The sequence below is a fragment of the Engraulis encrasicolus genome, chromosome 1 (genome assembly GCF_034702125.1).
Source record: "Engraulis encrasicolus isolate BLACKSEA-1 chromosome 1, IST_EnEncr_1.0, whole genome shotgun sequence".
NCBI lineage: Eukaryota > Metazoa > Chordata > Actinopteri > Clupeiformes > Engraulidae > Engraulis > Engraulis encrasicolus.
Genome location: NC_085857.1, coordinates 33,572,516 through 33,596,790, shown reverse-complemented (window position 1 = coordinate 33,596,790; position 24,275 = coordinate 33,572,516). Strand labels below are relative to the sequence as shown.

Sequence of the window (24,275 nt, the reverse complement as noted above, 5' to 3'; positions counted from 1 at the left end):
CCCCAACCGATGGCTACTCTCTCATGGGGTGCAGTTTTTGAGCCATCATCAAGCACCCTGAAAACCTCTGAACTGTTTATGTATAATGCTTTTTATTTTTTTTATTTTTTTGTTGGTCTTTTTCGACTTTATCTGATAGGACAGTGTGAGAGGTGGACAGGAAGCAAATTGGGAGAGAGACAGGGAGGGGTTGGTAAAGGACCCGGGCCGGGAATCGAACTCGGGTCAGCCGCATAGCAGGCGAGTGCCCTACTAGTTGGCCACAGCAGGGCCTTATGTATAATGCTTTTTATAACTTTTTTTTTTCTTTCCTTCTGTCATTTTTGGGACATACTATAGCTATTCTTAGCCCTCTCTCTCTCTCTCTCTCTCTCTCTCTCTCTCTCTCTCTCTCTCTACTAGCCCCACCAATAACTCCTCTCTGTCTCACTCTCTCGCTCAATAGTTCCTCTTTCAGGTTATGTGCTGTTTGGACCACCCACCCAGCACCACAACACCTCTGTGCTATTTATTTATGGATGATGTTGTGTTTTGTATTTTTGTTGATGTTTGTTTTTCTTTTTTCCTTCAGTCATGTTCCATTCTTAGCGACTCTTTCTCTCATCTTGCGGCCTCAACCGTGGCTCGAACAGCTGGGCACTGGACTGCTATGCTGGCGACCCGGGTTCAATTCCGTCCCGGGTCATTTCCCAATCCTTCTGTCTCTCTCTCTGTCGTCATCTTGTTTCCTGTCTCTCTACCACTGTCCTGTCTCAAAAATAATAAAAAAAAACACAAAATAAAGGCTAGAAAATATCTCTCTTCTAACACTCTCTACATTGGTGGAGATGTATTATACTTATAGCCTTAACTCACAGGGACGATTTATGAAAGAAACCGCACTCAATGATGCTAAATGTGATTTCCGCACGTGTGATATAGTATACGAGAATGTATGTGTACACTGTACAGTACGCGTGTGTGTGTGTTTGTGTTAAATAATGCAGCGACTTCCGATGTTGTGGTCGTTAGCATGAGATTTAAGTCATAAATATTTCCGCGTGTGACTCATGAAAGATTGAACAATAAATTCTCCTTTTTCCCTCCTCGGCGAAAGCCACATGCACTTACGCCTTAGCGTCTGTGTGCGTGTGTGTGTGTGCATATGTGTAGGGGATCGGGTGTGTCCAAAACCCTACTTCCGATGGTGGTGAAAATGGCCTACTTTTTTCTCTGTCCTATTCCCTTGTATTACCCTTTCTCCTCTCTGTACTCTCCATCTCTCTCTCTCTCTCTCTCCTTCTGTTATTTGCAGTCTCTCTCACTCTCTCTCTCCCTTTCTCCCCCTCTCCTTTTCTCTCTCTCTCTCTCTTTCTGATGACTCCCTCCCCCTCTTTCTATCTGTCTACATGTTCTTATTTCTCTTCCTTTCCCACTTCTCTGTCTATCCCTCTTTCCCTCTTCTAACCCATCCTCTCCTGTGTTCATTCTTGACAACACTTGTCTAAGGTAGAAAATTCTGAAAGTGCCGATTCTATGCGTTACGATTCCTGATACCTGTGGCAATCAGATAATATCTGTAGAATTTGTGGCCTTTTTTAATTTATGTTCACTTCTTAAAGAACAACGCAGAACGTTTCTCTTACCCATAGAAAAGACATGATGGTATGCCTTTTAAAGGCAAAATACTGTATTTAGATAAGCCAATACTGTTCTCTGAAGCATTGAGTAGCTTCTTCAAGTGCACATTCTGCCAAAAAAAAATGTATTGGTGATGTTCTCGGTTCTGTTCTGGGCGACGTGACTGGGTTTAAAATCTAGTCGCATATGTATTGTATGCCTAGCACTTACCCTAAAAATATGTAATAGTCCTACTTCACTCTTTCTATTCCCTTTAATTTTCTCTTTTCTTTCCTCTTCTTTTCTTTTATTGTTTGTCACACGAGGATGGAAAGAGGAGGAAAAACAAAAATGGTGCACCAAACCACGTCATTGCACATGCCTAGCCCTTACTTAAAAAATATGTAATATTCCTACGTCACTCTTTCTATTCCCTTTTCTTTCCTCTTCTTTTCTTTTCCTCCCTCTATCCCTCCACCCCTCCCTCTATCCCTCCTGCAGTTGGCCAAGCAAGAGAAGGCTCAGCAGCGTAAGGAGAAGACGCGGCCTAAAGACCACAACAAGGGCGCGACGCCAGCAGCGGACAAGGCAGCCAGGCGACCCGATCAGGACCCCAGTGCCAGCAGCGGGGCCGAGGGAGACGTGTCCTCCGAGAGGGACCCCTAGAGCAGGGCTTCCCAAACTTTACCATGACAAGGCCCCCCATACGCCAGTAGATTCCAGCCAAGGCTCCCCTGACATGAAACATTTTTTTCTGTGCACCTGTTTTCACAACTCGATGAAGTTTGTGCCTTCCTAAACCTATTCAAGTACTACAGAAAGTATATACACATTGTGAAGAAGAAAATGATTCCACTGGGATTGTTTTATCTTATTTTTGGATTATTTTGGATATTTCAGTTATTCATTATTCCTTTTATTTTGCTATATTTTTCCTGCCAACCTGCCGCGGCCCCCCTGGCATCCCCTCGCGCCCTCCCCCAGGGGTCCCCGGACCCCACTTTGAAAACCACTGCCCTAGAGGCAGACAGAGGAGAGGGGGCCATAATGAAGACCGTGGGGGTGGTCTCAGAACATCTGGCACCAGGGTCAAAGATGCTTTTTTGGGCTCAGATGTCATGTGACGCAATGGCATCTCTTGCCCATAAATTATTGAGTAATTGGTGGTTGATATGCTGCCATGAATATGCTTCTGAGATAGTCCATTTAAAACAAACAAACAAAAAATCCATACAACAGTGGCACTGGCTGTCGTTGTGGCTCCCTGACGTGTGCTACTGCTGAAACATCACTGACCCACCAACACCTCTCTTCTACTACTGACAACGACTCTTCTACCCTGACATCCTCACGCACACGCGCACACACACACACACACACACACACACACACACACACACACACACACACACACACACAGACAGTGATACAGACACTGGGATCAATTCAAACATCTGCTTTCCTTACCGGACTAGAAAGAGTCATAGGGGTTCTTTGCTGAAAGTGTTCTGTGTTTGGGGTTGTTTTGGCCATGATCTGTGTGTGTGTGTGTGTGTGTGTGTGTGTGTGTGTGTGCGCGCTGTGATTGAGATTGAGTGTCTTTGTAAATATTGCTGAGAGACATGCGGGTTCAGAGGTAGTTACATAAGGCCACTTTAACAGGGAGAGGGAGAGAGTCAGTGTGTGTGTGTGTGTGCATGTGTGTGTTTGTATGCATGATGGAGTAAGACTGTGTGCGTCTTTGCCCTTGTGAGTGAGATTGAGATTGAGAATAGATTTTCCATCTACTGTACATCCCCAGACTTGTAGCGGAAGAGATACGAAGTCGAATGGAATCAGGGCACACAGCGAACCAAAACACTCATCTTGCAGTACGCCGTGCTGTGCAGCTGTTAGTAGAACACTCTGTTTATATTGATACAAATATCACTTTTGATTATTGTTCATCACACGAGGATGGGAAGAGGAAAAAGACATGAAATGGTGCACTAAACCAAGTCATCACAGCGGGTTTATTTGACGACGTCTACCAAATGTCACGTACTGTAATGTGATTTGCGAACACAGATGTGAAGTCAACCTTTTTGTCTGTGTTAATTTATGCACACGCACACACACTATTTTTTGGTCTTTAATCATGACCGTACAGTGCAGATGGTGACAGGAAGTGAGTTGGGAGAGAGAGACGGGAAAGGGTCTGCCGGGAATCGCATAGCAAACGAGTGCCCTACCATTTGCGCCATGGTACGGCCGCACACACTCTATTTTGGAGTCACTGTGTTGTGTGCATTTGGGTGGGGCTCCATTGGGTGGATTGCTCTATTTTCTTAACCCTTGTCTGCTTTCTGAAAAGCCTTTGTCATTGGAAGCATATTCAACTCCCAAAGGGCCAATGGGGAACACCTCCAGGTTACATCTGTTCTGTTTCTCTCTGACACACACACACACACACACACACACACACACACACACACACACACACACACACACACACACACACACACACACACACACACACACACACACACACACACACACTGTTTCTTTCAAATCGGTCAAACTGTGATGCTGTGCATGGTCACGTACAGTGTTTTCCATTACACACACATGCATGTCATATACCTGTATGTAGACACATTTCTCTCATTTCTCTCTCTCTCTCTCCCCCACCCCCACCAAGTGTGTGTGTGTGTGTGTGTGTGTGTGTGTGTGTGTGTGTGTGTGTGTGTGTGTGTGTGTGTGTGTGTGTGTGTGTGTGTGTGTGTGTGTGTGTGTGTGTGTGCACTACTCTGCAAACGTGTTTTCTGATTGTGTGCATGTTTCAGTGGCTGGAATTCAGTTGCTTTGTTTTCATAAGGCAGCCAAAAATGTATTTATAATTTGTCCATGCACGATACAGCTGCATACATTGTTAAGGGGGAAACATCGGTTTACTGTAAATGCTGCCATGAAACTTATTTTTAATAAACGTAAAACAAATAATTTCAAAAGATTACAGTGTTTTCCCTTCGCGAGCCTAAAGGTAGCCCATGTCGTCATTTAGGCATTCCTTGCATGAGTGCCTTTTTCAATATCCCATCATTGTGTTTGTGAGTGCAAACAATTTCACCCAGACTGTACAGTACTTCTGTACTGTGTTGGTTCACATTTCCAGGTTGGGTCAATAGTTTGAATTCAAAATCAGTCTGTGACATTTTGTGCAACCTTGCTACCTAAAGAAAACAAGGAAACCAACAAATGTATATTAGTCAGCTGTTTCTCCACTACAGCAACCTTTTTTAAAAATATATACATATTTCTTTCTATGAAGCCCATGGGCCCTAACCTGATTTTCATCATCTGGCTGTGGTTCAGTGTTACCAAATATTGTTTTAATCCCACTGTCCCAGTGAACAGGCATCATGTCTTCAGCCTAAGTGTCCAAACCTCAGCATGCCTCAACTCGTACTCATTCCTGGGTGAATAGACCAATTGCAAAATTGGCTGAGGTGAAAGCACCACCGCACCAACTTTGATGTTGTATAATTCCTTAACGACTTAAGCTATGACTATGAAACTTGGTGACTTTTCCTAAAATTTAGTTGGCTACAGTTTAGTACCAAAACATTATGTTTATCATTTTTGCCGTTGCCATGGCAACTGTTTTCTGACAGGTATGTCTGACCGAAAATCACTGATCTAAGTCTCATTATTGTTCCTTTTTCATATTTTATTGTTATTTCCATTAGCATCAGACAGCTTTGTGAGCATTAAAGTGGTCTGAAGCATATAATCATTCAAATCTAAGTGCATTACCTAAATTTGATGGAAAATACATTATGGCGAGATTTTGGGCATTATAATCAGATGATGTCATAATGATGTCATAATACCAGATAATGACACAAAAATTATGTCATTCATAGATGTCCATATGTAGATCATCTCCCCAAAGTTTGGTGGTCATACCGTATTCCGTTCATGAGTTATGGGTGGTGGGGGGGTCAAAAGAGCCCAGGAATGCCAAAAAAGCCCAGTCTGAATAGGGTTAAATTGCAGTGAATTCTCAAGACTGGTAGAGCGGCTACTCATTGAAGTCACCCGTGTTGGAAAGAAGCTGTGGCAGCGTTTTTACTGTCCATTGGGAAAAACTCCAACTCCCAGTGTCATTGTGACACAGCACTGGGGCAGCCCTCAATGGCGCCCCTTGAGAATTTGCAGCCCTCAATGGCGCCCCTAGGGAGCAGTGCGTCGGGACAGGGCCATGCTCAGGGTACCTCAGTCATGGGGGAGAGCACTGGTTAATTACTCAGCCACCAACCTCGTGGGTCAGGAGTCGAACGAACAACCTTTGGGATGCAATTCTGACACCCTGACCGCTTACCCATGACTGCCCATGACTATGCTGGGTTTTTGACACCTCTGCTCTGGAATGTCTCTCCCAACATAATAAAAGCCAGTAAGTCACATAGGTTAGTAACCGGTTGATTGGTAACTTCATTGGTTGGCAAGGATAACTGCATTTGCAACCAACAATGTCATCGGCAACTATGATTTTGGGAAACTCTTCATTTCTTTTCCGTCATGAGTTGTCCAAGTGTGCCACACTGCATGGGCTGCCAGTCTGTATTAGACAGACCCCTAAACCCAGGTGCGTAAAGTATACCCCCGCAGCCCCTGTGAGGCAGGGGGACCCATAGGAGGCGGGGGGCCCACATGGGCCATTGACTTGAAGAAACGGGCCCCCTCCACATGATATCGGGCCCTCTTTTTTTTCGTTCGGGGGCCCATTCTTGGTAGCTTGCAGGGGGTCCTGAAGTACTTGCATTACGCCAGTGCCTAAACCAACAGAGTTATGGGAACAGGGAATGGGGAAACTTTACTCATGGGACAACTCATGATGCAGGAAAATAAATGACCCAAATAAAAAACAGCTAATCTCTACCCATCTCTCTCTCTCTCTCTCTCTCTCTCTCTCTCTCTCTCTCTCTCTCTCTCTCTCTCAGTTGTTTTCATGCTATTGAGGCATGGAGTCGTTGAACCATTTTGCCCAGTATCACACTTGATCCTTCTTTCAGCAAAATTTAGAACAATAATTTGTGTCCATATTGGGTTAATGTCCTAGCCTCGAGAGCCATCTTACGTACTTCCACCAAAGGATTGGCTCCACTATGGTACAAAATGAAATGGTAGTATTATGGAATGGTCAGGACCAGGCTATTAATGTCCACCTTGAAAGTCTTTTTTTTTTTTTTTGCTCAGATAGTACACAGGTTACTAGGCGTGGTGCTCTCTCACAAGGACTGGGAATCTGGGTTAAATTCCAGGCATTCTGATAGGCTGGCCTATACAGTCCGGGACACTCTTTTTTCACTGGTGTTTTATCTTTCATCTGTGAGTGTGTGTGTGTGTGTATGTGTGTGTGTACGCTGCTTCTCTAAACCCCACTGGCTATGGAAAAACAATTTCACTGGGTTTAATTTGTGTCCCAGCCCCCTTCCTCCTCCTCGACATCCTTTCTTTGCAATTCTTTCTTTTCCTCTCTCCCGCACTTCCTCGATTCAGGGAGTTATTTTTTCCTCATGCATTCCAACAAGTGTGGAAAGGAATGGAAACCACTTGCTGCCTCATTTCTCATTATAGACGCTTTAAGGTCTGTGTAAACTAGGTGAGGTAATCTCTCTCTCTCTCTCTCTCTCTCTCTCTCTCTCTCTCTCTCTCTCTCTCTCTCCTGTCCTTCCTCGACCTCTTGCCTTTCCTTCCAGGCAAAACAAGAGTTAAATTAAATCCTCATTCAGTGAAAGAGAGAGTTGCCTAGCCTAGAGCTCTGACAACGTTTTCCATTCTTGCTGGAAAGTTTCCAGTGTTATTTACATGAGTATTGCCGCCTGGCTGACAACCATTGTATGCCTGGTAACCAGATGACATTTTTTTCTGCCATCAGGACTTAGTTCCCCTGGTGAATTTCTGCCCTAACAGTAAATCACTTATTTAGGCCAGCTATTACAACAATCTTGCCTGTTTAAATGGCTTTGGTATTTGGTAGCTAATAAAATAAGTCGTAGCCTGCAGTGTTTTAATAGCAACTCCCCAAAAAGGTTAGTTTACACTTGTCTGGAGGCTAGAATGGGTTCTGGTCATGCGCATTGTACATGCAGGGTATTGAAGTTAAAACAAAATAAAGATAATAAATAAATTAAATACATGAATTGAACAGGGAAAGGTTTTTGGAGACAAAACGTGCAATCTAAGGCTATAACAGGCATCTTTTGATTTCTATTCCGCTGAAACTTCTTTCCCCAGAAGAGGGCACAGATGCGTTTTTTTCTCACACACACTGCTGCTCAAATAATTTCTCAGTGAGGCGACTTCTGCTCGCTCGCTCACTTTCCCTCGCGCAACATCCTACACATCACCACGCGCAGTGCTCTGCGTATAACCTGACGCGTGCATGGAACACTCCTGCCTCCCACCTTATTGGGAATAGCAAAACATGTCCATAATCGACATGTCATAGAGGGAAAATACTGCGGTATCAACGCCCCAATTTCTCGTTATTTATTTTATCTGGTTGCTAGTTCTCACCGGGACTTATGTGATAGGCTAAACTTGCACCGCGCACTTTTGACCAGCCTCCTTTTTTCCCGCGGACATTTGCGAAGGCTACAACTACCTTTTCTGAATCTACTGTGTGGACCAACTCCAGGGGAGTGCGCGCATGGATCTGCTGTTTTCTGGTAGGATGTCTCCCGCCGTCCGGTGCCGGAATCGACCACTGCAAGTAATGCTGAACCAGAAGAAGATAAAGGCGAGAAGGAAAAAGCGCAAAGAGTTGTTGTTGATACAACTGTGCTTTCTAGGCGGGATGTTTCTGCTCGTCACGGCACTCTCCTATCTCGCAGACGGGACAGGTGAGCTCGAGGCATCCCCCTCTATTGTGTGGAGTTACTGACTTCACAGTATTGCAAGCACCCCGGATATCCCTAGTCAACATTTGAAATAATATTTTGAATCTGGTTGTCTGTCAGATGAGATGCTTTAAAGATGACACTGTGTGTTAAATAGCTCATCCCGTTTTAATACCCGTTTCGTTATGCGCTCAGTAACTTGAAGTCATTCAAGTTACTGAGTGTTCAATGTAAATCCAACCGAGCAGCTATGTCTCTAACTGTCATTTAGCCCCATGCAGAGAAGACTCTTCAGTTCCTGTTAAAATCGGAGTGGCTGGCAGCTGTAAAACTCTTTATGTAGCCTAGAGCTACAACAGCATGGGGATGAGATGCTTGTCATATGAAGTGCCTTCCCTGATTTGCACAGTGGCAGTATCCAAATCTAACAGAGACGCCGGAGGAAGCAAAGTGCTCTGGAATGTAGAACTACAAGCTCTTTGGAGTTAGAGCTCTAATGCACTCCACTCGCTATTGTATGCACTGGGATGGCTTAATTAACGTGACGGTGCTCCAATTAAGGTAGATTATTTATGATGCGCTTTCCCTCAGAAAACTGCTTTTCAAAGGTTAACAGTCATTTCGGGACATGATGCTATCTATCGTTATCAAAGTGAGTTGGCATCATTCACAACATCTGACTGGCATCAGCCACATCCAAAAAATACTGTAACGTACTTTATACGCACTTTATTTGCAGAATGCACTTTATTTGAAGAATGTTGCCATAGGCCTACACATGGTAGCCCTGAAGGCATCTGCTTTACAAATGAAAGGTAAACCAAAACGATGTTAACAGTGGTTTGAGAGCTGCGCAAATGCTTCACTTTTCCCCCGCTTTATGTCAGGTTATGACGTACTATCCAGCTTGACGTCCTACGACGCTGACAGGGCCATCGCTAGGAGACTGCTGTACGTGTCAGAAGATGACTACAACAACAGCACAGAGGAAGAGGACGAGGAGGAAGAAGAGAAGAACTGTACCAGCCCAGGTGAGAATACGCTTTTTTAACAGAGAGAGGAGGGGAAAGACTCACACCACGGAACATAATGGGGACAATAAAGGGTTCTTTCTGGGACACTTGGTTAGAACTGCAAGGGCCTCCTCTGCCAGCGCTGCAGCAGGGGTGTCAGGTGCAGCAGAGGAGGCCTTATTTTTACCTTGAGAAAGAAAATGCACCACTTTTGCCTTCCTTGAGCACCCGAGTAGGAGCGCATTTCGAGTCATAGCGTCTGCTGCACTCTGTTCTATATTGTTGCCAAGTCGGAAATATAGCCTAGCCCAATATACATGAATATAGCCTACTTTATTTTTATTTTGAGCAAGAAAATGCACCATCTTGCCTTTTTTGAGCATCCACACAACTGTAACACATGTTGATTAATCATATCATGACTGACCTATATTAACCCCTTAGCGCAGAACATGTTATAACCTTACTGGCACCAAATTTGTGATGGCCTTTGTCTTGATCTGTTCCTTAAGGCTCTCTGTAATGTGATAGCAATGTTGTTATGATGTATTTGAGTATTTTCAGCAAATAGTCAATAGGCCCGCCGGCAACCCCATCTGCACTAAGAGGTTACTAAAAGTAACAATTATTACTCTATGATGGCTTGTGACTGTGTCTGATATATAGCCTACTAAAGGACTAAAAGGGGCCACCGTGTTTGCACTGTGTTTTCTTGACTACACCCAAGGCCAGATTAATGCACAGGCAAGATATGGCTACTGCCTAGAGGGCCCCACCTGCCAGGGGGGCACTGGTTGGCCTAAGAGGGAGGCTCAATAATTGCAGAATTGTGACAAGATGCAGCATTGAAAAATCATAATTCCTAGTTTGGATTTATGATGCGGCTTATGTAATTTTGTCATACAATTTGCCTTCTGTGGGGGCCTCCTGTAACCTGTAGCAAAGGGCCCATGCACATCTTAACCCCTTTTGTCCTAAGCCCTTTTTTGGTAAGAGTGCCCTCTGCCTATCAAATCCTAAATATCTCAGCCTCCGAAGCACATACCAACACGAAATAAATTACATTTAAAATCTAGAACCTTCATTTTGCACTAGTATAGTGTTCATTCAGCTCTAACATGCCCACATTTTTAATAAAACAGCACAAATGTAAAGAACTTGAATGCAGCGTATATGTCGCTCCAGGACACAATGGGTTAATCTGGCATGGTGAGACGTCCAATGGGTTTCAAGCTCGACCTTGTGCCACCAATCTGGCCCTGACTACACCAGGAGCTTATTTTTATTTTTTATTTAACCTTTATTTAATCAGGAAAATAAACCCGTTGAGATTTAAAAAATCTTGTACAAGGGTGTCCTGGCCAAATGGCAGCACACGTTACAACATAAAAATTCCAGTTGCATTAAAATAGCCCCTTCCAAGGTCCAGCTCGAAACCCATTGGACGTCTCACCATGCAACTTCCCCAGAGACGTCCAATGGGTTTCGATCATGATCTTGGAAGGGGCCCTCGTGGTGTCGTCAGGGCCAGATTAAAATGGGCAGGTAAAAAAAAGCTTCAAGGGGCTCCTACTGCACAGTGTACTTAACCAGGTCGTGCCCTCCTAGTGACGCCACACCTTCAGCGTTGCTTCTATTAGCAAACCAAGGTAGGCGAGTCGACCATGCAGTTTTAGAAATGTTAATTGTTATGCTCTTGGTCAGACCAAGTCTCGAAGAGATTTGAAAGCCGATGATAATCAGGCTACAGTGAGTGTAGCCTACTACAAGTGCCTACGATGTGGATTATAGTCTATCTCATAGTGCACCATGCAGTGACCAAGCGAACAAGTATGATTCATTGCGTTACTGCCGGAGCCCGACCATACTTTTTGCACGTCTGATACTGTGAGCACATTTCTTGAGGGCAGTGGTTTGAGGTCTATGAAAGCAAACAGGTGGGGGCCACCACATCCCCTCATCATAACGTGCATGACCTCCTTACACCAAGCAGTACTGTACACTGTAAAACATTGCAAGCCAGTTAAACGTAGAAGACTGCTGTAAACAATGACTATTGAACTAAGGCAAATAAACTAAACTAAACTTACGTTTGTAAGTGTGAGGTAAGTGTGAGGCTAATATTTATGTCTGCTCAGAAATCAAAATCCAAAGTTGAATTGGCTTACAAACAATGGGATATGCCACTATTTTGGGGCTTAATACAGTTCATATTGTTGCCCAGGCTTTAAGACAGGTTAAAAGAGTGAGTAAGTAGCTAAGCTAGTGAAAGTCAATGGATCACTGTAGCATGTGTGATCCATTGACACTCACTAGCTTAGATACTTACTCCCTCCTTAAAATAAGTCAACGCCCAACATGAGAAATAAGACACTTTACCACCTTTATAAACCCAGGGCAATGATTTTAACCGTTTTCAGTCCCAAAATAGTGGCATACCCCTTTAAGACAGCAGGGCACCTTGCTTTCTTATGCTTAACTGGCTGCAATGTTTTACAGTATAGAACCACACCATACACAGTGGTATGAGTATCCGCACCAAAGAACAATACTTTAATGGCAACGCTTTCAGTGTTACTCAAACACTAACTATATCATTGTGAAATTGTGTAAATTCTGTTGGAAGTTCTTATAGTAGGCTACTGGCAATGACATTCATCAGGAAGTGACCCTACCAGTAGTGTTCCACTTGCCTGATTGTCATCATGACTTTCAAATCTCTTCCAGACTTGGTCTGACCAAGATCATAACAACTAACATTAGGTGCGATCGAGATGTTGTCAATGCATGCATGCGCATTTAGACAGCAATGCACCCTGGATGAAAATGCTGCATGACGGTTAGATTTCCTGTCAAACTTCGAAATTTCGTCGATGTTGCGTTGACGAGGTGACATGTCACATGGTGTCAAACTATCGCGGGATGAATGCGGCTGCAGTCAGATCTTGCAACCTCTGCAGTTGCTTATCCCCTTCAACGCTCGTCTGCGGACTGCCTCCGAGGTCACGCGCCCATGAACTGGTTGGTCAACAACTCACTCACGTGTGTATATGGGTCTTGTCTCACACCTCTACACAAGTTTGCGCAGGTCCCCACTTCAGCTCCTCCTCACTGCCTGTCCCCCTACTCCTCACACGTGGTGTGTTAGTAGAGCAAATCGGTGCGAGCTCATCGTCTCGTTCATATTCGTGGCCGACTTTAAATGCGCTGTATTTAATAACACCCACATCCTGACAACAAGTTCTCGCTCACGTGCGTCGTCGATGTTGGTCGACAGCAACACAAGTCGTATGGGCCTATTCTTAAACGGCATGGTTGACCCACCTACCTTGGTTTGCTACTGGCCAAGGGTAGAACAGGCTGAGCCAAAGTTTAAACCAAACATTTCTTAGTCCCCAATAGAACGCCTCTGCTTAAATGTCACTGCTTTGAACACGCCTCTACCCAGAACGGTTGGAAATGCTCAAAGTTGATTAGTTCCCGACAAAGTGGGTGGAGTTCCTGCTATAGCGGGATCCAGATTCTACCTGAACGAGCTCCTGGCCTTAGTGAGTGTAGCTGCGCCGAAGGCGTTGCGTCACCACTAACAGTGTTGGGAGTAACGCGTTACAAAAGTAACTAATTACTGTAATGCATTACCTTTTTGAGTAACGCAGTAATGTAACGGATTACAGGGGGAAAAATCGGTAATATGTCCTCGTTACAATGCAAGTAACTTGCACATTACAACGCTTTTTTTTCACCTAAATTTTGTTTTTTTTATGCAATGTTCGCGGATCACCACAAGATCAGCTATTGCATCTGATAGCCTACGTCCGCGCAGAGATTTTAAAGTTCCACGCAGAACATTGCTTCCTCTTTCACGCTTCGTCTCTCGAAATGGCAGGCTGACCAAGGATGACCGATCCAGAAGATCCAGCTTGCTCGTTTTCAAGATGGGTATATGCCCACTACTTTGACTTCATTGAAAATAAGGACGCCAAGAACATTTCAGTTAAATGCACACTGTACTTGAAACCCAAACCGCTTTCCACGTCGAAAAACAGTAGCCTACAAACAATTTGACGATATGAAGAGGTGCCATAGCACCACCAAATTAGTCAGGAAAGGAGGGGATGCATCCCATTCGCACGAGACAGGGACACGGCAGGGTATCCGACAGGGGGACCACCCCCCTCTCTTTTGTTCAACTAAACATCACTAAAATTTAAATAAATCCATTAGAAATAAAATATTATACATTCGCCTGTCAAAGTAGTGAAATTGAAAATGCTTGCTGTCGTTGCATCACTCTGTAGCCTATCACTGTAAATTCCAGCGCAATAGTTGCATGAATAGAACTAGCTGTTTGCGCAAAGTCGCAGAATATGCTGGCCGCGGTGCTGACTAAACGCGCGTAAAGAATAGGCCTACTTCTAGAGTTGCGAGTGAGTGACAAACTGATCTCCGCACGAAGTCACATGATTCAGGCGAACCACAAGCTTGCAAACGGACTGGCTGGTATCCTCGCAATCATTTATTTCGCCTATAATTTCGTTCATTGATAAGACATTTTCCCCGGTGTGCTGTATATAATTAATATTCAAAATAGGCCTACTGTAGCAATGCATCTGCTCTTAATAATGCTCAAACTTGTAGTGCAGTGAGGTGGCTTTATGTTTCAGCCAAGTGCAACGGAGCCTGTGCTGCATGCGTCCGTAATAGATTAAAAAAACGGCGCTGGTGTGCATGGTAAGGTGTGGTAAGAAGAGAAAGGATTAATCATTGTAGGCCTATTGGTGAATCATTGTATGTGGGTAAGACGCAATTCCTGAAAATGTAGGTTTTCAGTCTGCAGGCTTCCAAAACGACTTGTGGATGGCAGGTGAAAGTCATTCCACCTCATAGATTTGCACTGTAGATTGCCAAATCCTTATTTCCAGTCATTTTGGCAAAAGTAACTAAAAGTAATGCAAAAGTAGTGTAATGCCTTACTTTAAAAAAAAAGTAATGTTGTAATGTAAGTAGGGGTGGGCATAGATTAATTTTTTTAATCTAGATTAATCTCACTGTAATTATGAAATTAATCTAGATTAATCTAGATTAATCTATATCAAAATGGCTCATTCAGAATAGGCACGATAGCGAAATAATGCAGAAAAAAACCTTGGGGTTTCTTAAGACAGATGCCGCATTAGACCAGAGCTCATCTTTTTTTTCCCAAAATGCATCTCATCTTCAAAAAATGTTGATACTTGGTGATGAAAAAATTACAGCAATATGTGTAAAGTGTGTCCAATATGTTAGGAAGCATTTACAGTTATAAGATACTGAAATTTCAAAATGAACAGCGCTAGAAGTTGTAGAGGCAAATACAGATAAATCTATCAAACATTTAATTTTAAACAAAATTACCTCAACAATGCAGCATTTCTAATGGGCAGAGAGAGAGAGAGAGAGAGAGAGAGAGAGAGAGAGAGAGAGAGAGAGAGAGAGAGAGAGAGAGAGAGAGAATCTGCCACTGACTGTTAAAAGGAGCAGCGGCTCCTTTAAGAGAGGGAGGAGCTCTGCGCGTAGTTGGCACAGCAGCCCTCATCTAGAACCTACAGCACTGGCACACGGCGATTTGACAGTTGTTCTCAGAGTTAGAATGCCAGATGAGTTACAACTCGACATGAATTCAGTTTGCAAAAAAAAAAAGACAAGCGCGACAACCGCAAGCTTTATTACCGTCGGACATGAGAATATCTCACTGAATCGCAAATGTGCGCGATTGCAACACAAACATTCAGCGAGAGTAGATATTGACAGTTTCAGTTTGACAATCTTCAAAATGCATAGGACTATCACACGGAATGTTTTGCAATTATAGCACAGGCAAGATTTCTGGAAGTTGTTTATGTATTATATGCAATGCATGAGGAAATGTAGGCTATGTCGGGCTGGTAGCTACTCACACACAATAATGTCTCTCTATGCTTCACCTCAAACAATAACGTCTCTTTAGTCTACCACTTATGAAAAAGCACTCAAACAACAACTACCACGGCAGAGGGATTAATGTTTTCAGCATGCAAACACTTCATATTTCAGGGCTTTCTCTAGGATTTTTTTGGAATGAGGGAGCGTCATGGCAGGTTGCGGGGTGGTGAAGGTGGTTGAGAAATTTACTACGGGCGCTCAAATATGTTTATATTTTTTTAAAGTATGAGGGAGCACCCGTGGAGGTATGAGGGTGGAGCGCCCCTATTTCCCCGTTCAGAAAAAGCCCTGTATTTAGTAGGTCTGCTGAAACAACAGGTGGAGAGAGGAGAAGCGACTGGAGCGCAGTCTGAAAGCGTCTGTCAATTAAACGCTATGGTGACGTGTATACCCAAACTCCAAACCTATATTTTGAGAATATTAACGTGCGATATTTTCTTTATCGCGCGACAAGAGTCTCATATTATCGCAGCACGTTAACGCCGATAACGGCCCACCACTAAATGTAAGGCATTACTTTTAAATGACAGTAACATGTAATAAGTAGTGCATTACAGTTTTTGAGTAACTTTCCCAACAGTGACCACTAAGGCGGAGCCTGGGTAGTGTTCCACATAACATGGTGGCGTGATCACCCTGGCATTATCAGCCCGTCTGGGCTATGTGTTACAACAGCTAAGGGGCTGTTGCATATAGTTGCACATGTTACAACAGCTGAGAGGGCTGTTGCATGAGGCACATACAAGGCTCGTGTCAAAAACTGTATATCGTAGCTGAAAAGTAACAAAAGAAGTCAGATAAAACTGGAGTTACAGACAAAAGTAGGAGACATTGAAAATGGACTTGGTCCGAAATGTCTAGCAACTGGAGAAATTGAAAATGCAAGGTCTCCTATTTTTTGTAATTTTTATTATCGCTACCGGTACTTTTGGTGAGTAGTGGCACCAAGCAATGTACAGCTTAAAGTTAAGGCGCATATTCCAACCTTTTTGGTTCTCTATAGTTAGGGAGTGAAATGCTTAATGTTAGTCAATCCAAGTTCAGCTGATCACCACAAACCACTCAAAGTGAGTCGTAACTTTTCAATAGGCACACAGTTCCTCAATGCACCAAATACAATGTCCCACATGAAAGGGTTCCCTGCTATATTGGCCTTGTTTGATGACATATTTTATTCAGAATTAACACAATTTAATGCTGAATAAAACAGCACTGAAAACATCAGGTAAACATTAAGGCCTTTTTGTGTCGAATCAAGAATTTGTGATACGCAGAGTCACGATACTGTACCGTGGTGCAAGTAGGCAGTGTTGTAATATGCCCTTTTAAAGTTCTGCTACCGCTTCAGTACAGAAAACAACCACATGATATGATGTGATTGTGCTTCCAAGCTTCAAATCGATATCATAATTATTTTTAAACTGTTTTACAGTATTAGTAACATCTTGTAACCAATTCTACCTATAAACACTCATCAAGAAGATGTATTTTAAAAATCGTGGGGTGTATCGAACAGTAGTTCAAAATTCATGAACCGAATCGTGAGTTGAGTATATCGTTAAAGCCCTAGTAAACACATCACAGTTCAGAACTAAATGAAAGTGCAATGTAAACCCAATGGAATTATTTAATTCTGAACCAGAACCATTTCTGAAACCATTCTGAGTTTTTTTTTTCATGGTGATAAGAGGACTTTGAATCTCGTGGAGATTTCGTACAAATAGTTGCAAATGAAGTGAAATTGAAATGAACTCTTAAGACCTTTCATTAACATCTTGTTTAAGGGATCATTAGGGAATAACACGCACAATACTGTGGAATAGTTGAACAGCTTACTGTCCAAGTAAGTAAGTCATGCGATTTGCATGTAAACACCCTCAAATTAACACACAGTTTGCAGTTAAACACAGCTTGGTCATTTCATTTCAAATCCATTGTGGTGGTGTATATTGCCAAAAGGATGAACATTGTGCTGGTCTCTAAATGTTTATGGACCCAACTGCACATACAGTACAGTACATACAGTACATACATTGGAGGGTGACGGAGCCATACAGTCATACTGCCAGGCTCTTTTAGGCATGTAAATGTAAAAAGTCTCAATATTACAATGTCACAATATTAGGCTAGTTCTTGTACTGTATACTGTGGGTAGACATGGCTCAGTGGTTAGAGCGCTGGCCGTTAGATCAGAGGGTTGCAGATTCAAATCCCACCCTCACCAGCACCTTCATACACATGGCTGAAGTGCCCTTGAGCAAGGCACCTAACCCCATGCTGCTCCAGGGACTGTTATCAATACCCTGAACCTAAAGAAGTGTAAGTCGCTTTAGATACAAGTGTCAGCTAAGTGTAGCGTAAGAAGTGTAGTGTAATGTCTATTGGTTGTTGTCATAGAGCACAGTGACCTAATTAACGAATCACACTTAGTACCGCTAAGCAACGCTATGGTCGGTCTGTCATTTGGTTAGAAACTCTTTTGCTTATTGAAGGGCTTGCACATGACCTAGGTCTGTGATGATATACACAGTACGTATGTAACTATTGGTGGGTGATCGTGGCACATGGTATGACCTCATTAACAGTCATCACTAGGCTAGGCTCCTATTAGACCTTCTATGGTCGGTCTGTCGTTTGGTTATAAACGGTTTTGCTTTTTGAAGTGTTTCACTTTGCACATGACCTAGGTCTGTGGACCTTTTCAAAATATACACAGTACGTACGTACCGTAACTATTGGTGGGCGATGGTGGCACTATGGTATGGCCTCATTAACAGTCGTCGCTAGGCTAGGCTCCTATTAGAACTGCTCCAAAGTCACCCCTGCCAGATTTAGAAAGGGTCAAGGGTGAAGGGTCAAAGGAGCCACCACTTCAGGGAGAGCCCTCTCCTCTCCTCTCCTCTCCTCTCCGCTACCCAATTTAGATCACAGTGCCACATCTAAGGGCCAGCGTTTCGGGATTTAGATATGCACTGTGTGTGTGTGTGTGTGTGTGTGTGTGTGTGTGTGTGTGTGTGTGTGTGTGTGTGTGTGTGTGTGTGTGTGTGTGTGTGTGTGTGTGTGCGCGCGCGTGTTTAGAATACATCATGGCAAGTTTCGGGAGCTGTATATTGTTCCATTTTCTTATGCCCTAATCAGCATGGGAGAACTGCTGTGTGTGTGTGTGTGTGTGTGTGTGTGTGTGTGTCTGTGTCTGTGTCTGTGTCTGTGTGTCTGTGTGTGTGTACTCTGTGTGTGTGTGTGCGTGAGTGCACGCACATCTTGTTGATACAGTGTGTAGTCAAGAACAGTATGTCGATCCAGGTACGTACTGTACGTACGTATATCCTGTTTGCAGATTGGCACAAGACCAACAAGCTATCTCTCTCTCTCTCTCTCTCTCTCTCTCTCTCTCTCTCTCTCTCTCTCTCTCTCTCTCTCTCTCTCTCTCTCTCTCTCTCTCTCTCTAAATTTCTTTCAACTCTATCCTGTCTCTCCCTCATTCCATTGTTGTCTGTCTTTCTCTCTCTATCAATCTCTTCTCTTTCACCATCTGTATCATTTGTCTTCCCCTCTTCCTCTTCCTCTTCCTTTCCCCCTCCCCCCCCCTCCTCTCCCTCTTTCTCTCTCACACACTCTCTCCATCTCTCTCTCCCTTTCTGCCTCTCTCCCTCTCCCTCCTTCTCTCTGGGGGGTGCATTGTCTGTTGATTACTCGTCCTCTTCTCCTGCTGTTCCTGTGCCTCTCACTCAGAGCTCGTTTAGCTAATTTTGCCGTCCTCCCCCCCCCCCCCCCACCCCAAGCAACAAAACAGGCTATTATCATCCTCCAATCCCCATGCTCCTATACAGTACCTCACAGACAAAATGACAACACCCTTTACCTTTGGCAGTGTGAAAGTTTTGTATAAGCATTTGTCTTTCATTGTACTTTGATGTAAGAAAGGAGAAAGGCATCTTGTGGCTCTGACGATGGCAACAGCTGAAACCTTTGGTATAATAAATGCCGTGGCTCAGTGGTTAAGCAAATGGTCTTTAGATCAGAAGGTTGCAGGTTCGAATCCCACCCCTCCACTCCCTGTCTCACTCCATGGCAGAGGTGCCCTTGAGCCAGGCACCTAACGCCACACTGCTCCATGGACTGTAACCAATACCCTGTACTTAATGTAACTGTTAGTCATATTATGTAATGTAAAATGGTTAAAGTTTTGAGGGTGCCACAACACCAGATAGAGGCATTGCTACATAATTGATCTGGCTCTGGGCAATTCAGTCTTCATAATCGTTGATTTTAATCCAATTAAAATCTGCCTTGTCTGCCTGTCTGCCTTGGTCTCGGTGTAGTAGTAACTACTCTCACTCTGCTACTAAACGCTTCTGAAACTAGACACACCTATCTGTGGGTTGTTTTTTTTTATCAACTTTTTTTCCTTTTCAGTAGATTGGATTTGGATTTGAAGTGGTACGTCAGCAGTTAACCAAAAAAGTATTTTCAAAAGGGGGTGGGGGGGGCTGGGTTCAGACCTGTGTTTGTAATCGAATGAATGGGGTTTGAGGGTAAAAAGGGAGGCCAACAAGGTATTCCCTGATGGTTAAAGGAGTGGAAGGCTAAAAGAAACAGGGGCTGGGGGTGGGGGCAGATCTGTGTTTGTAATTGAACCAAAGGGGGGTGAGGGTGGAGAGAGGTAAGACAGAAGACTTGGCGAGCCAGCCAGGAATCCCCTACGGGTAAAGGAGTGGAAGCCTCATTAAACCTGGGGGTGATTTACGAGCCGGTGGTCCCTGGCTGCGTCATTGATGGTGTGGGCGGGCAGAGGAGGTTCCCTCTCTTGAGGAAGCCCTCTGTAGTGGAGGAGGAAGAAGAGGAGGAGGAGGAGGAGGAGGAGGTGGAGGGAAAGAATGAAGAGGGAGAAGAGGAGGAGGAGGAAGGCGTATGCAGGTAGAGGAAGAGGAGGAAGAAGAGAAGGAAGAGGACAAGCAGGGAAATTATGAAGAGGAGGAGGGGGAAGGCTTATGCAGGTTGAGGAAGAGGAGGAAGAAGAGAAGGAAGATGAGGCTAGAAAGGATGAAGAGGGAGAGGACGAGGAAGGGGAAGGCTTATGCAGGTAGAGGAGGAGGAGGAAGAAGACGAGGAAGGAAAAGATGCAGGTGGAGGAAGAAGATGCAGGTGGAGGAGGAAGAGGAAGGATGCTGTTGTTGGAATGATGAGGAAGAATGTGAGGTGAATGGGAAGGAGAAGGAGAAAGACAATGACCAGCAGTTACATGCTTGGAATACTCCAGTTTCAAATCGAATTCTGTCACCATTCCATTTCAAATCAGAACATTCATCGTATGTTACTGTGCTCCATGGCAACAACAACAGTGATATGTAAATAATGCAGCACCTCATGCACTTTGAAGAAGCTCTCCATGGAGGATAGGAACAGATGCAGATGGATAAGAAAAGAAAAACAAGGAAGAGGAAGAGGACGGTGACAAACAATGACAAGGGCAAGCCTAATACAGAATACCTCATCCGAATCTACATTTCCTGGAATTGTCGAATATGACCATCATGGCCTTTTGCTGGTTCGTTTTGTGTAATAATCCCTCGGAGAAAATAAAGTAAATGAAAAGCCATCATACAACGCTGTCTTGGCTGTTACATGAGTCATAATGGCACTTATCGTGAAGCCACGTCTCGCTTTCCTCTACCCAGGAGGGTCTTAAAAGGTGAGAGTTGTTAGGCCAACAGAGGCACAGTAACGACAGCGGTGGAAGCCGGTGTCTCAAACAAGCAAATTGGTTCCTGTACTTGAACAGATGTGTTTGGTACATCACATCGTGTCTTTAACCCATTAAGACACGGCCCCTGTTATGTTATAAATTAGCTGTTACAAGAATGGCAATGACCAAGTCATAATGTATGACAAAAGCCCCTGTGCACTGACATAATGGTGTAGTACCATGGTTGTAAAGTTTTTCAGTGACTACTACAATGGGCTGCAGAGCTCCAATATTAATTTTGTGAAACATTCAGTGTAGGTGTTTTGGGTTAGAGCGGAAACTAGAGAACAACTTTTTTTTTTTTACAGAAAGACAAATCAACAAATTTAAGAAAAGAATACCTCCCAAAAAAGGTCTTAAAGGGACACTGTGTGAGATTTTTAGTTGTTTATTTCCAGAATTCATGCTGCCCATTCACTAATGTTACCTTTTTAATGGATACTTACCACCAGCATCAAATTCTAAGTATTCATTATGACTGGAAAAATTGCACTTTTCATACATGAAAAGGGGGATCTTCTCCATGGTCCGCCATTTTGAATTTCCAAAAATAGCCATTTTTAGCTGCAAAGATAACTGTACGGACCATACTAGAAAATATTTGTTTATTACATAATAAACTTTCATTTAAAGATCAAATTTGGTAATAGGCAGCCCAGTTTCAATGAGCAGCATAGTTGCAGTACCTTTTTTGACCATTTCCTGCACAGTGTCCCTTTAACATACTGTAGGCACCAGATATTGGACTACATGTGTCGCATTGTGTTACCCTAATGGCCTTTTAAGGAGTTGGCTTCTGGATCAGAAGGTTGCAGGTAGGGCTGGGCGATATGGAAAAAAAATCACGATATGGATTACTTTATATCACGATAACGATATATATCACGATATAGCACAATTACATACGTTTTCAGTTATTCTCTTTATTTGTTCTTTATTTTTTCATGTCGCAAAACAACCTTTCTATAAAATGGATATTTTCATTCTTATTTTTACAGTTACATGAACTTATAGTGTGTATTGTAACAACATGAAATGTAATTAAATGATATTCAATTTTATAAGATTGATAAAATTACTATCATGATATAAACGATATAGGAGAAAGGTCACAATATACACTTTTATATCACGATAGCGATATACCTGTATATCGTCATATTTCCCAGCCCTAGTTGCAGGTTCAAATACTTCCCTGCCCAATAGGAAGAAAGTGTATCCCTACACCTTCACCTTCATATCTGAAATGCCCTTGAGCAAGGCACCTAACCCTACATTGCGCCAGGGAATGTAACCGACACCCTGGTTAGCCTCTCCATCTCATACCTCCAAATTAGCTGTGCTGACTTTGTGAGCTGTAGCTCCGAGAACACATGCTAGACTGCCTCATAAATAGAGCGTAGAAATAGGACAATATGATGGTACGGCCTCTGCGAAACATTACAGGCACTTTTTTGGCTGCTGTTTTTTTTCTTTGAGTGAATAGCTGAATCATTTCAGCAATCACAACAGCAGATGAGGCTCTTTGAGTCTCACGAGTGTTTCAACTGAGTCACACCGTTAGTCAGAACACTCAATTACAACTGCTCATTTTTGAAGAGGTCCCAAGTTCTCAACTCTCGAGTCAGTGTAGAACTCATACTACTAGATCACCTCATTCGCATTAGACAGGATGGGAGAAATAATGTGACATGTAACCTGTTTCTCTCAGGTTTTTCCTTAAAAAGACAGTAATGGCGGGGTGGCGTCCACGCCAATGTCTTATCCTGTGCATATCGCTCGGTGCGTAATTCCAAGAGCAGTACAATGAAAAGGAAGAAAGGAGTCGCACACTGGAGCTGAATGCAAAATCAAAAACTGTATAAACTAATACTGTGTTCCCAGAAACTGATGATGGGCTAGAACCGAAACGTTTGTCCCCCGTCTGTCGGTTTTATTGACTTTTTTCGGCTTTGTTTAATACAGTTCTTAAAAAGACAGTAAAATGTCAGTTTAAGTCCTTGCACACCTGAGCAGTGTTAATTTCGTCAGCTTTTTTTGATTTAGTCTTAGTCTTAGTCACAATGACGAAAATCAATTTTAGTCATAGTCAAATTTTAGTCATTTTAGTCATTTTAGTCAACATTTCAAATTTTAGTCAACATTTCAATTTTTAGTCATTTTAGTCAATATTGTGTAAAATAAATAACCTACAATGGCTATTGTTATTTCACAAAGTATTACTAATATTGCCTATTGCAGCAAATATTCACCTTGTTACTTGGTCATTTTCCACCAAAACCCAAATCAGTAATTTCAACATCATAGAGCAAAAGAGCATCACACACACACACACACACACACACATCCAGGTGCAGGCTGCGCTCTCTCTCTCTCTCTCTCTCTCTCTCTCTCTCTCTCTCTCTCTCTCTCTCTCTCTCTCTCTCTCTCTCTCTCTCTCTCGTGCATTAGAAGCTGCTGCATATTATATTTCATTTTGAGTTTGATCACGGAGGAAGCTACTCTTCTTCACCTGACCGCGGGACTTAAAGCCTGCAGATTGCCGGCAGTGGGAAGACCAGACATCCCAAGTCTGCATGAAGTTCAAGAAGTCTCCCTGATAGTGGCTTCCCGATGACCACGAGTCAGATAAAATACTGCTGATGTTAGACTATGCAAGTTAGCGGTTTTTGTTTTCAATTGCCAATGCGAGCAGAGAACGATAATGACTCGTGCGGCATGTGTGGAATAGGCTTAAATAGATTGCGCGAGCACACTTCGTATGCCCTGCAAAAGTCCCAGGAAAAATAGTTAGGCAGGGGTATGCAGACTGGACGATAGAAAGGACAGACACGCACATACAAATATTTAAACACTAATGCTGTTTTGTTTGTCGGGGGTGTCGAGGCTCGATAAGCATGACCTGGAAAGAGTTTTTGGAACTTAGGAAGACGCTGAAGACGCACGGAAATGCTGTCGACTTCCTTGGGTCTTTTAGCGTTGCTCTCGACGAGAACAAGTTTCAAATCTCAACAGTTTAAAACTCCTTAGCGATCGCCCATCCATTGATTCTTTTCAAAACTAGGCTAC

The 24,275-nt window shown here is 43.3% G+C and overlaps 2 protein-coding genes across 2 annotated transcripts in view; both read left to right on the top strand.

Annotated features, from left to right (window-relative positions):
- The window catches only part of dtd1 (D-aminoacyl-tRNA deacylase 1), a 20,919-nt gene extending 18,470 nt beyond the window's left edge, over window positions 1-2,449 (top strand). The window contains exon 5 of the mRNA XM_063216235.1: window positions 2,101-2,449. Within this exon, the coding sequence (XP_063072305.1) occupies window positions 2,101-2,265 (165 nt within the window). The 3' untranslated portion in view covers window positions 2,266-2,449. The remainder of the gene's footprint in view (window positions 1-2,100) is intronic.
- Window positions 2,450-8,221: 5,772 nt separating this feature from the next.
- Window positions 8,222-24,275, top strand: part of LOC134450381 (sodium/potassium/calcium exchanger 3-like) — a 61,280-nt gene continuing 45,226 nt past the window's right edge. Inside the window, exons 1-2 of the mRNA XM_063200228.1 lie at window positions 8,222-8,489; window positions 9,374-9,517. Of these exons, the coding sequence (XP_063056298.1) occupies window positions 8,297-8,489; window positions 9,374-9,517 (337 nt within the window). The 5' untranslated portion in view covers window positions 8,222-8,296. The remainder of the gene's footprint in view (window positions 8,490-9,373; window positions 9,518-24,275) is intronic.